Here is a 13,770-nt window from a genome sequence, read left to right as displayed (position 1 = left end):
AAAAATCTTAATGTCACCTCCCCAACCTTGAAAGTTCTTTACATCATGCCAATCTTTTATGAAACACATTTTTCTTCTAAATAGTTTATTTTACCGTCTGTGCATTTAAACAGTGTGAGCAGGACATTGTGGATAGGATTCTTAAGGGCATTAAGAAGGTAAAGGGTCTGAGGTGGAGAGGAGGAATGCTTCTAGCTGGGCTTCCTGCCTCAGCACCCCAGTGAGCAGGAACTCTGGTGAAAGGAGGGGCAGCTTAGCCCGAACAGCAGCAGAGCATCTTGAGAGATCCTGGGGACATGAAATCACTACTCTCTGAGGCTAAGGACAGAGACAAAGAGAAAAGAACAAAGATGGAAAGAGATGGATTCAGAATAGAAGCATATGGTTATGACCAGCATAAAAACTTCTCTCTACATGCTCCCATCACATCTTCCCTTCCCCAATTCTTCCACCCTCTAACTCTATTTGCAAGTCACTACATTCCTAGTTTCAAATCATACCTTATAGACCCGAGGCATGCTAGAAAGCACAGTACCCCCACAGCATGTGATTATTTCTCCCATTTGAGGGGGTGGGGGCTGCACTCCAGGGGTCACATAGAACTCATAGCCCTGAGGAGAAAAGAGGCCAACTAAGGATTGGACAGGAAAACAAGACTTCAACAGAGACTAAATTAAGATCTTTAGGACAAGATAGTGGGTTAAGGGTGGGTTGGTGGACATACTTGGGAGGAAAATTTAAGACCAGAGCCCCACTCACCTCCAAGAGGCCCCTCTCCTGAGCACGACTCAGTGCCTCTCGAAGGCTGAAACCAAAGCTGTTCTCCTGCTCAGGATCATTCACCACAAATTCATCAGGTGCCAGGAATCGACCAGCCTTTCGGGACTAGAGGTAGGGAGAGTCAGCCCAAGTCCTCTCTAGGATTCTTCTGTCTACTCAGTAGCCCTTCCCCCAAATCCTTCTCTTATTTTCCTAGAAACAGTTCTCCTTCCCATTTTTTCAATATATATATATATATATATATATATATATATATATATATATATGAGTACATAAATTTCATTCAGTATTTTAATCTTTAGCCATATGTTATTTGTTATTGTTCTAAATACCTTCTACTCTCTCACCTGGTGCAACCATTCCAGAGATAGAATAGGTATCCCCCGGCCTAGGGCACATAGGAATTTGACTGTACGTCTAACTCGATCTGTTACCAAATGTGAAGCTTCTGCCACTGAACTGGCCAGAGTTCCACCCAGTGCCAGCACAGCTTGTTCTCCTCGTGCATCCACCACACCTGTGAATAATACCTGTAGGGAAAAAAGTCATCATTCACTGAACCCCAGAAAACCTATGCCTCCCCACTGATTCCTTTTAACATCCTCTATCTTCCACTTATCTAATGAAAATTTTTTATTACCACTTCCAAAAACCTATGTCTTTTCTCTCAATTCCTCTCCATACCTTAGGAGCTCTTAGTTCTCGATTAAGTCTAGCTCGCCGCAAACTCCGTCCAGGTATTCCCTTGATGATTTCCTTTGTGTGAACTGCTAGTTCGGCAACCTTCACAGGAGTCTTCACTGCAGTCTGAGGTTTAGATAGATCCCAATGAGTTCTTAGTATGGCCTCACCTGAGTTAATCCTCATCCCTTTTCCTTACCTCAACTTCCACTGGCTTTTCATCTTCCTCTTCCTTGATAGATCCTTGTTTCTGGGACCGACCTCTCCGAGGTTGCTTGGAAAATGGTGATGTTTCCTTGGTAGTTGGAGGCCGCTTTCGGCCTGAGAGCTTAGGCTGGGCCTCTGGAGTAGAGCCAAGCATATCTCGTGCTCCTACCCTCCGGCTCCTGGTAGCTCGAGGGACAGATGCTTCAGGTGTCAGAGAATAGGATGACTCTGGGGTGGCTGTGAGTGATTCAGAACTTTCTCCCACCCTTGCTCTCTGACTTCGGAGAGCCCTGGGTGGGAGCACAAGGGTTTCAGATCTCTCTGTTGGGATGGAAGGGGAGTGCTCAGAGAAGGATGTGACTGAAGTAGAACTACAAGTTCCAGTGGTCCCCCGTTTCCTGTTTTGCCGAGTCTGAAGGTGGGGATCAGGGATTATAGGCAATTCTTCAGGGATGGGAGGGTGGAGCTCAGCGGTCAAGAGTGCAGAGGAGGTACTAAAAGGCTTCTGTGTCTGACTCTGGAAAGAAGACTCTGATTTGTCTCTAGAATTTTCAAGAGGAGGAGGTTCAATATTTGGGGCCAAGAGAATCCCCTGCCTTCTGCTTCGTGGTGTTGTTAAAATAGGTGATTCCTGGGAAGCTGGAGATGAAGAATGGGGTGGTTTGAATGTTCTTCTATTCTGGCTCCTGGTGATTCTGGGAGTTGAAGAAGGGCTCGCTGAGGCTTCAGGGACTGCAACTTTAGATGCTACAAGAGGTACATTTGAGAAATCCTGTTTATCCTGCAGATAAATTGAATAGTGATCAAAGGAAAGACAGGATTAATATATTCAAGTTTACATTACATTCATTTGCATTTGCTCCTTTGTATTCTTTTCCCCATCAAACTGTCAATTCTTCAAAAGAACCAACTACCAGAAATTATTACACAGAAGGTCCCATCTTCCTTCTTACCACCAGCAAAAACACTGACCATTTGTGTAGCAGCACCCCAAATCACTGGTCTAGCTTCTAAGTCTAGCCCTCATAAGCCAGACTGGGAAGTCAATGGACAGAGCTAGACATCCTTACCAACTACAAAGTACCATTATCCACAGGACAGACAAGCCAGTCTAGCTGAAGCTACAAAGGCACTCGTTGAGGACGAGTTAGAAGGCAATATATGCCAGATAAATCAAACTACCACTACTTTGTCATCTCTCCTCAATGCTTATGGAAATAGCCATAGAACCCTTGAACCCAAAGCCTTAGGAATAGCAATGTTTCATCTGGTATCAAATGATCAGAATATTCTCTCAATAAAAATGAAACTAGAAACAAGGCATTACCATCTGCCTTTTTTGCCTCAGCACCCTAATGTTGATGAGAACTTTCCATCTCATTTATAGCTAAAACCTTCCATATATGCTATATTCCCCATCAGACTGGGAGAGTTCCTTGAGAGCAGGACCTGGTTTACTTTTTTATTTGTAGTCCTAGCTTAGCACAGCTCTTAGCAGGTAGTAAACACATACTTTATTCATTCATTTCTTTTTCTGGACCTTTTTGTGTGCCACTTCCACTATATCTATCAAAAGACTCTACAAAAAACGACAGTACTGGTTATGAGGAAAGGCAAAGAGAGAAACAAAAGGAAGAAAGCTCCTGATTTACTGAGGCAAATTTAGATACAGTTGTAAATAATGACACTGTGAAAATTAGATAGCTAACTGGAAATTAGAGGGAGTAGAACCTTATGAAAGAAATGACAAGTAGTTTGGAGCAGGGAAAAAGATTATGCAGAGCATCAACATCAAGAACTCAGAGTAAGGCAGAATAAAGGATTTTATAGAACTGAATAGCAATTGAGATGGGAGAAAAGAGAAATTGCTCTTACCATTGGCACTGCCTCAAGAGGCAAAATTTTATCATCATTGAGACCTGGAGAAGAAGAGAAAATAAGTTTGTCTGGGTATTTGGGAATCTTTCTAGGGAATTGAAATAAAGATGTCCTCTGTCACTTACCTCTGTGATGTCTGCTGTCATTGGAGATTTGGGGGTTTAAGGATAATTTCTGCAGGTTCCCTTCCCCAACTTTAGATTTCGTTACTGGAGTTGCATTCTGGACCTCCTGGTCATAATCTTCTGACATCTGTCCCTCTACCTCTCTTTCCAGCATTTCTTTGGATACTTTCACTTCAACCACTGGACTCTTGGTTCTTCTTTCTGGTGCTTGTTTTTCAGATATGTCTTTCTCAGGGGTTTGCCTCTCCATTTCCTTATCTAGTACCTTTATTTCTCCACAGCTTTTGATGCCTGTCTCTGTCATAACATTCTGCATTCCTCTACCTGCTTTACATCTCTGTCTTCTTTCTGGTATCTCTGTTTGTACAACTGCACTCACTTTCTTTCTCTTCGATCTCTTTGTCTTATTTGCCAATGTCTTTCTCTTAAAGGTCTCCTTTTCCATTTTTCTCTCTGGTGTTATTCTAGGTGTCTCTATTTCTATTACCTGGTTCTCCATGTCATCCTCCATAGTTTGTCCTGGGATTCCTGTGTTTAAATTTGTGTCTTGACTTATAGAGAGCTCTGTTTTTTCTGGACTGTCTGGCTGTAGGTTCGAGGCTGTCTTAGATGGTGTGGGACAAGTTCTCTGGTCTACAATATAAGAGTTGGTAGGTAGAGTTCCTGATGCCTCTGACTGCTCCGAGCAGAATGGCTGTGTAGCCAAGATTTCCCATGGCTCATCTGGACCATCTAGGAGAAATCAAGGGAAAGAAACAGACAGAGATATCATAAAATCAAAATGTAGACAAGTTTTATAGATCGTTGAGTAAAACAGAGATAAATTAGGGTAGGAAAATGTTTGCAGATTTGGGGAGACCCAGATATATGAGGACTGGAGGTTTTGAGTGTAGACTAAACCCTAGATTTAACAGCAGTCTGTCTGCATAGACTTCACTTTCAAATGCTTATTACTCCTAACACAAGGAAAGAGTAAGTAACATCCACCCAGGATCTAGGTTTCTGCTTTACAGCCCCAATTCTAATCTTGGGACACTTTTCATTCCTAGTCCTATTCCCACTGAGGGACACAGTAACAGAGTTTTTATTCCTATTAAGGACCTAGGTATCTGATTCCAGGGTGGGTCTCACCTCCACAGTTCTGATTCCCTCCTTCTACAAAGCACTGAGTATCTTGTAAATCCAGGTCTGAATTATCTGAGGAGTTAAAAAAAAAAAGAAAAAAGATACTAGCTTCAGAACTGGTCGCTCAACTCATCCTTGAAGTTTACTATAGAAGGTTGGGGATGGAAGGTGACACTAAAACTCACCATCACTCTTGCTCTGGAAATCTTCAGTACCTTCCACATGTGGATCAGTCTCCCGTTCTATGTTATTCTGGGTTCCTTCCAAAAGTACCTGGGGTGACTTCTCTTGAGTATTTGTTTCCACTACGGTGCCTACTGAGCTAACCCTTGGGAAGGGAGACAGACCATGCTCCACTTTTGTTATAGATATCCTCCCCTGGGTGCCAACTTTTTTAGTGGTCCTTTTCAGTTGCTCAATCACTGGGGCCCCTTCAACTCCACTGTTCTCTTCAGCTGGAAGTTGGCTATTCACATGAAGAGATCCATTGTCATCCCCATCTGTGTCATTGCCCCCAGTCCTACCAATGGAATGTTGGTCCTTGTTAAGATGTATGGTGGGGAGTTCTGTTGGGGACCCCTCCTCTTTTGTATCTGTATTGTTTGTCCCATCTTTGAGTAACTGATCTTTGCCCTGATGGACTGCAAGTGTCGTTGCTGGGATCAAGTCCTCTTCTATATCTGTATCACTGTCTCCCTTATCAGGCTGGCCCATTTCCAAGTGTGCTTTAGCTGATCTCACTAAAAGACCCTCCTCTTCCAGATCTGTACCACCTTCTTCCAAGGAAGAAGGCTGAGTCCCAATTAAAGGTGTCACAACTGAGATCCTTTGGAGACTGCCCTCATCATCAATATCCGTATCACTGTCCCTGTCAGGGGGCAAACTCTCCTTCACATGTGCTCCAGATGGAATTGCCATGATGCTCTCATCTCTTTCCACATCTGTACCACTGTCCCTCCCCATAGCTGAGGGATGGTTCTCTCCACCAGTCCTACTCCACTCCTTATCTACAACAGAAGCTATCCTGGTAGCTGAAGAAGGCTCCATTGGGAGAGGATGCTCCTCTTCATCTGTGTCACTATCCAGAATGAAAGTAAGAGGCAGTGCAGGGCCCTTGGAGCCTGGTGAAGCTCCTTCCACATCACTGGTGGGGGAAAAAAGTGAAAAAGGAGAACTTGGAATTCAGATCCCAAGAAAGGACTTAGGTACCCAGAATTCTAGTTCCCAGTTCTCTTCCTCTTCCATTCTGACTAATAACTATTAAGGACCTAGCTATTACACTCTTGATTCTCTTCCCATTAAGCTTCCCCTGGTAGACTTGGCAATCTAGCTCCTCAATACTCACCTCTCTGGTACTACAGTTTCAGAAGGAGAATATGTGACCGGTACCTCTATACTCCTATCCAAAGGAGAATCTAGGAAGAAGAATAAACTTTGTAATTTCATATTCTCCAGACTCTTCTCCCTACCTTTCTTTCACTTTCCTGATACCTCAAATTTACCTCCTTCCTCCTCTGAGTCTTCAGCCAATAAGGTCCCCTGGAACTGGGGTCCCCCTGTCCCTGGAACCCTGGGTGTCTCCTCCACATTTAGAGCTCCCCGGGGGCCAGGAAGTAGAGGGACACCCAAACGATGATATTGGCATGGCAGGTCAGCAAAGAGTACCAAGTCTTGGTCCCTCAATTGATGGCCCACCCCAGGGCTTAGGAGCTTGGGAGGTCTCAGAAGGCGTGTATGATTAAGGCTCCCACAATCTCGAAGGATAGGTGCCCTGCCTTGAGCTGGAATCTCAATTATTGCATGATGTTTGGAGATAGATGGAAAAGGCAGAGCCACAGCACATCCCGGTATTCGGCCAACCACATTCTCCCCAGGGTACAGCAGGAAATCTAGGAGTGAAAATTCAATGAGGTATTAATTCAAAAGCCAGGAATCTGCCCCACTCCTAGTCTTCAATGAATTTTCTTTTTTGGTTTCCCTCATCATTGAATTTATAGTTTCTTTAGGAAAAAAAAAGGGGAGGTGAAAAGTTATAGTATTTTCTTTAGGAAAAATACAGGAATGGACATGTATACATATATTGTATTTAACACATACTTTAACATATTTAACATGTATTGGTCTACCTGCCATCTGGGGGAGGGGGTGGGGGGAAGGAGGAGAAAAATTGGAACAAAATGTTTTGCAATTGTCAATGCTGAAACATTACCCATGCATATTCTTTTATAAATAAAAAGCTATTAAATATATATATATATAAATTATTTTTATATGTAAAATATACATAATTTATATTATATATACATATTATATTTTTGTGTATAATATATACATATTATATATACATATATAAACCCACAGGATTCCCAGTATATGGGAAGTTGTAATTGGGACAGAAGCATTGGGAAAGTACAGGCCATTGCAGAGCCATTACTCTGATTTACTTTCTCCCTATTTGTTTTAGTATGATTTTCCTAAGTCATCACAAAAAGAATATTCCCCAAATCTAACCATCAAACCAGTAAGTATTTTCTCAGTCTCTCCTGCCACATGAACAAATCAATCGCTGGGACCCCCTCTACTCCACTCTTCTCTTTAGCTGGAATTTGGCTTTTCATATGAACAGATCCATTGCCATCCCCCACCGCCCACCTCTCCCCTTTTCCTTTAAAACCCAACATCCTCTGACCTTTCTCAGGTCCTCGAACGCTGCTGAACAGGTGCAGCCGCCCTACAGGCTCCAAACCTAAACCTGGTGGGGAGCCATTAGAATCCTCAGTCTCCTCCTCCTGAGTCTCCCAGTCCACCAATTGAGTGTCCTCCATTATCTGTTATGGAGAAAAGAAAGGGAAAAGCATACAACCACCTTAGATATCGAACAAGCATCCGACCAGAGAACAAGGAGGAGGAGTGCAGAGGGATGATAAAGCATTTGGGAAAATATAGTTGAGACATAGGAAGGTATGGATCAAGGATTCCCTCATTCGGAGATCTAGGCCAAGGTAACAGAAGAGATGTGTGTGTGTGTGTGCGTGCGTGTGTGTGTGTGTGTGTGTGCGCGCATGGGGGGTGGGATGAAGGAATCCAATTCTGGCTCTGCTACTTACAACCTGTGTGACCTTGATCAAGTCACTAAAGTTCTCTGGGTCTTAAATTTCCTCATCTGCAAAAAACAAGGGGCTTGAGCTAAGACCAGTATATAACATCACGTCCATCTCTTTAAAATGAAAAAAAAAAAAAAAAAAAAAAAACCAAGCCAGCAACCCAAACTCTTAAGATGCTGGAGTTGACCTCTACCCTCAGGGGGAACAAGGGTGAAAAAATGAGAAGGGGAGGAACCTAGGCCTGTCTCACCCATCCACCTGGGCCACACCCACTCTCTGGCCCACGGGCAAATCAAAGTGCAATTAAGGTCTCCCCTCCTCGAGTTTAGCGGGCTGCCTATCACCCAGACCCCACAATCCTCTGGGGGACCAGCGAGATTCCCAGAGATCTTACAGCGAGACTCAGGGCCCTCGAACCTGTTAGCCCGTTAGATTAGGGCGGCAGGAATCGCAGGAAGCAAACCTCCAAATAGCTCCCGCCCAGACTTTCCCACCCGAATGGCCTCTTTGCCTCCCTCAAGAGAAGAGGTTCAAGATGGCGTCCAGTCAAAAGGGTAGTTGGAGAGCCTCCGAACTCACAGGCTTCGGGTCCGCGCGCGCGCCACACTAACAAGCAATCAATGCGTTCCTCTGCCCCGAGCTCTGGCGCTCTGATTGGCTCCTTCTGCCATCTCTCAAGGGTGACCCGCTCAGGGATTGGCCGAGCCTGCCGCGTGGATCTGGGACAAGTCCAGGAGAAGCGCTCTGGTCTTCACTTGTGGGAGAGGCCGCTACGGTGCCTCGCTTTTACATTGGCTCCGGAGGACCGTAGAGGTGGGGCCGCCTCGCGCGCCTCCAACGGCACTGCCAGATTGGCCATAAACTCTTGAGATCCGCAGGTTAACCTCCGATCGGGCCTGCTGCTCTCGCGCAGCAGCTAAACTGTAACTACGTGGTGTGGCGCGGAGTGACTGCGACAGCCGCGATGGGAAACGCCCGGTCACCACGTCAGAAGGGGCCGGAACACCCATTCTTGGGCTTGCCGGACTCGGCCCCTGCTGACTCATGAGAAATAGAGCAGATGAGGCGGCTGCTGTTAGGCGGAGAGTGCAAAGCCAGATATGGATTAGAGAATGAAATTAGAAAAGGTAAAATAAATAATCTTGACACAACACCCATTTTTGTAGGAGCAAAATGAATACAGCTCAAGTGAGAAACTATATGGGGGGGGGGGAGGGAGGAGGAGAAATCTTTACAACAATCGAATGTTTTACGTACACAGTGGGGGACGATCACTAATACGTAAAACAATGTCGTTAGCAATAACTAAATTTTCAAAAAAGGCTTCATCTCAGACCCCCCCAAAATTGGATCAACTGCAAGGACAGTGAGCTGTCAGGCACAGGAAAATATCCAAGGATGTTAGAGGCAGAAAGGACTCGTATTTATCAAAATATTCTGAACACTTTGGGGCAAGGAAGTAAAAACTCAAAACAAAATGGGTTACTAACAATGAATATAACGAGTAAAGTTGCAGGGCATGAAATACAAATTACAAGTACCAAATGAACATGAAACTAAACAATAAAGACATCTAAATAATGGGAAAGTATTATTTATGGAGAGGCAAAGCCAATATAATAAAAATGACAAAATGATCTACATTTATTTATTCTACTTTTTTTTCTACATTCTACTTTCATTCTACATTTTTATCATACATTATATCTACATTTATTATTATTTATGTTAAACTGCCAAATAATTACAGGGATAGAAGAAAATGAAAAATGAAAAAAAGAATGAGAAAGTTTCAAGAATCTTAAGAAAAATAATGAAAAAGCGGAAAGGAAAGGAACTTAGGGGTGCCAGATCTCAAACTATACTACAAAATAAATAATCATCAAATTTGGGGTTCAGAAGTGTCACGGTTCTTTCTCAGAAAGAATTCAAGTTCAGATAGTAAAGGCATTTAATGAGGTTAATGCTCCATAAGTGGAGAAGCACCTTTAACAGAATAAGGCTAGAATTTATATAGAGAAAGGAGACTGAGAGTAAATCAGGAAAAGTGGACAATCTCAGATAAGATTTTACACATGTAGGTGCTGTATGGGATTTTGCGTCTGTGACTAGATATCTATTACCAGACATCTTGCTATAGGTAGGTATCTATTTGTGAATGCTTGGCTCGCTGGGGCCCACTGGATTCTGTCACTGTATGATTATTGCTGACAGCAGAAAACTGCTTATCTCATCAATCAAGTTGACTTAATACTGTTTAAAAAAATAGAACAGATTAGGTACACAACATATAAAAGCAAACAATACAGTAGCCTTAATATCCCATAAATCCAGTCATTCAACTAACATTTATTTATTTTAAATTATTTATATTTTGGTAAATATTTCCCAATTACATGTAACAGTTTGAACATTTTTAAAAATTTGGGGTTCCAATTTTTCTCCCTCCCTCCCACCTCTCCCCCATCTTCAAGAAGTCAAGCAATTTGATATCAACTATACATATGAAATCATGAAAAACATTTCCATAGCATCCATAGTACAAAAGAAACAGAAATAAATAAAATAATAGTAAAGAAAAAATAAAAGAATAAGGATAACAATATTAATAAAGCTTAAAAGAAAAGAAAAATAAAGAAAGTTGTTTTGTTTTTTTTTAAATGCTTCATTTGAATTGATTAGTTCTTTCTCTGGAGATGTATAGCATTTTTAACCTGGGTCTTGTCAGAATAGCCATTTTTCACAGTTGATCATCCTTGTAATATTGTTATTGTGTACAATGTTCTCCTTGTTCTGCTCACTTCATTTTATATCAATTCATATGAGTCTTCGAGGTTTTTGTGAAACCAGCCCCTTCATAATTTCTTACAACACAATAGTATTTCACTACTGTCTAACATACACCACAACTTGTACAGTTGTTCCTCAATTTATGGGTATCCCCTTGATTGTGAATACTTTGCCACCATAAAAAGAACCACTATAAATATTTGTGTATAAATAGATCCTTTTCCCTTTCCGTTCATCTCTTTGGGATGAAGACTTAGTAATGATATTTCTGGGTCAAAGAATCTGCAAAATTTTATAGAACTTTAGGTATAGTTCCAAATTGTTCTCCAGAAGAGTTAGACTAGTTCACAATGCCACCAGCATTGCATTAGTATCCTAATTTTTCTGTATTCCCTCCAGCACTTGTCATTTTCCTTTTTTTTCATGTTAGCCAATCTGATAGCAATGATGAGGCTATCTTAGAGTTGTTTTAATTTGCATTTATCAATAATTCGTTAGAACACTTTTTATCTTTTTTTAAGTTTTTTTTTTTCATTCTTGTTTTCAAGATTCCTTGGAAGCAGAAGGAGGAACGTACACATTGGGAAATATAAGTGATATTATAAGGAAAGATAACAAAAATATATTTTAAAACAATATTTTATACTAGAATCCAGTGTGTAAAATCTGTAGAAAGGAGGGCAGTTTGAAAGTAAAATCATCACATTCATGTTATGTAAATTCTTTTTTCAAAGTTACTTTTTATTTCATATATTGAAATTATATATTAATTGCCTTTGTTAACCAATATATTTTATTCTATGCATTTTTAAGAAATATATTTTAATAATAGCTTTTAATTTTCACAATACATACATAGTTTTCAACATTCACCATTGCTAAACTCTATATTCCAAGTTTTTTTCCATCCCTTCTTCCTACCCACCCCCCACCTCCAGACAGCAAACAATCCAATATATTTTAAATATGTGCAATTCTTCTTTACATATTTCCATATTTATCATGCTGCACAAGAAAAATCAGATCAAAAAAGGAAAAAATATGAGAAAGAAAAAAAAAGCAAACAACAAAAAAGATGCAAATACTGTGTTGTGATCCACATTCAGTTCCCAGTGTTCTTTCTGGATGGAGATGACTATCTCCATCACAAATCCATTGGAATCCATAGGAATCACCTAATTGTTGAAAAGAGCAAGTCCATCAGAATTGATCATCACATAATTTTGTTGGCACTATGTACAATGTTCTTTGGGTCCTACTGGCTTTATTTAGCATCAGTTCATGTAAGTCTTTCCAGGCCGTTCTGAAATCATCCTGATCATTTCTTATAGAATAATAATATTCCATAACATACATATCCTATAACTTATTCAGTCATTCCTCAACTGATGGTCATCTAATCAGTTTCCAGTTTCTTGTCACTACAAAAAGAGCTGTTATGAACATTTTTGAACATGTGGGTCCTTTTCCCTTTTTTATGATCTCTGGTATACAGACCCAGTAGAAACACTGATGGATCAAAGGGTATGCACAAATTGATAGCTCTTTGGGCATAGTTCCAAATTGAGAGTACTTGTTATGTGACTAGTGATAGCTTTGATTTCTTCTGAAAACTGGTTCTTCATGTTTGTTGATTATTTTTCAATTAGGGAGTGACTTCTTTTGTAAATTTGGTTCAGTTCTTTACATATTTGAGAAAAGAGTTCTTTATCAGAGAAACTTGCTGTAAATTTTTTCCCAACATCTATTTAGTATGAAATATTAATTATTAAATGTGTCTACTATATGCCAGGTACTTGCTGAGTCCTGGGAACTCAAAAAAAGGTAATAAACAAAAAACCCAGGCCCTGCTCTCAAGAGGCACACCAATTTATGGTGAGGAATTAAGATAACATGCAAACAATTGTGTACAAACATGATTTATACATATATTTGGTCTGGGAAAAAGTTATTGCAGAAGGGGAGGGACTTTAATTGACATTTGAAAGAAGCAACTTTAAGGTTCTATCTCATAATCATCAGATTGTCCAAGTTTATAAAAAAGGAAAATGGCAAATGTTATAAGGAGCTCAGGGAAAACAGATACGTGTATCCTTGGTGGAGTTTTGAATTAGTCCAGTGACTCTGAAAATTTGGAAGTATTCCAAAAAAATTGTGCACATCATATAACTACTAAGTCTATCTCAATGAGATCAAAGAAAAAGGGAAAGAACTCCACATAAACAAAAATAATTGTAATATATCTTTCTGTGATAGCCAAAAAAAAAAAAAAAAAAAAAAAAAAGTAAGACAGTACCAATCATCTAGTTGAATGGCTAAACACATTTTAGTAAGCAAATATATTGGAATATTATTGTACTGTAAGAAATGATAAAAATTGATACTTCCAGAAGACTTGTATCAACTGATAAAATGAAATGAGCAGAACCAAAAGAATAATTTATACCATAACAACACTTTAAAAATAAACTCTGACCCATACAATAGCCAATTATGATTCCAGAAGACTGTTGATGAAGAATGTTGTCCATCTCCTAATAGAGAGAATGAACAAAATATGCAGAATAAGACATACAACTGCATCTATGCCAATGTAGGAATTTGTTTTATTTGATTATTCATATTTGTTACAAAGATTTTATCTTTCTTGTTTTTCAGTTATAGTAGTAGAGAAAGGGATTGATAGAAAATAAATGCTTGTGATTTTTAAAGTATTTAAAATTGAATGCCCAATTAATTGAGGAATTGCTGAACAAACTATATCTTAAAAATGTAATGGAATAATATTACATTAAGTAGGATTATTGGGAAATGATAAAGTGTAAAAAGCAAACATAATAAAACATTTTAAAATAGGATAGATCTTATAGACTATTATGAAGTCACTTAACTCCTTAGTGTTCCAGGCAACTATCTTAAAACTGTAAGTTACAAAGAAATTACAGATCTTTATCATTGGGGGAAGTTCATTACACAAATGAAATCAAATCCGATCCTTACTAGTGGGAGAGCTCAACCTCCTTCTATCAGAACTTGATAAATCTAACCACAAAATAAACAAGAAGTTAATGAAGTGAATA

The 13,770-nt window shown here is 40.1% G+C and overlaps 1 protein-coding gene across 5 annotated transcripts; it reads right to left on the bottom strand.

The window, feature by feature from the left end:
- Positions 1 to 68: 68 nt before the first annotated feature.
- Positions 69 to 8,574, bottom strand: MDC1 (mediator of DNA damage checkpoint 1). 5 transcript variants are annotated; one of them, XM_012548877.3, is made up of 15 exons: positions 8,295 to 8,472; positions 7,904 to 7,959; positions 7,486 to 7,624; positions 6,299 to 6,685; positions 6,142 to 6,211; positions 4,982 to 5,940; positions 4,803 to 4,868; positions 3,672 to 4,403; positions 3,544 to 3,587; positions 1,661 to 2,449; positions 1,465 to 1,587; positions 1,128 to 1,310; positions 760 to 885; positions 501 to 611; positions 69 to 318 (listed from the first exon to the last, which is right to left on the bottom strand). In XM_012548877.3, the coding sequence occupies exons 3-15, from the start codon at positions 7,619 to 7,621 to the stop codon at positions 151 to 153; spliced, it is 3,894 nt and encodes a 1,297-aa protein (XP_012404331.1). In that variant the 5' UTR covers positions 7,622 to 7,624; positions 7,904 to 7,959; positions 8,295 to 8,472; the 3' UTR covers positions 69 to 150. The 5 variants fall into 5 exon arrangements, with proteins under 5 accessions (XP_012404331.1, XP_012404333.1, XP_012404336.1 ...); XM_012548879.3 differs by having other exon boundaries at positions 8,318 to 8,472; XM_012548882.3 differs by lacking the exons at positions 7,904 to 7,959; positions 8,295 to 8,472 and adding an exon at positions 8,480 to 8,574.
- Positions 8,575 to 13,770: the final 5,196 nt, after the last annotated feature.

Source organism: Sarcophilus harrisii, chromosome 4 (assembly GCF_902635505.1).
Source record: "Sarcophilus harrisii chromosome 4, mSarHar1.11, whole genome shotgun sequence".
NCBI lineage: Eukaryota > Metazoa > Chordata > Mammalia > Dasyuromorphia > Dasyuridae > Sarcophilus > Sarcophilus harrisii.
The sequence above is the reverse complement of the archived record's forward strand: the minus strand, read 5'-3'. Positions and strand labels throughout refer to the sequence as shown.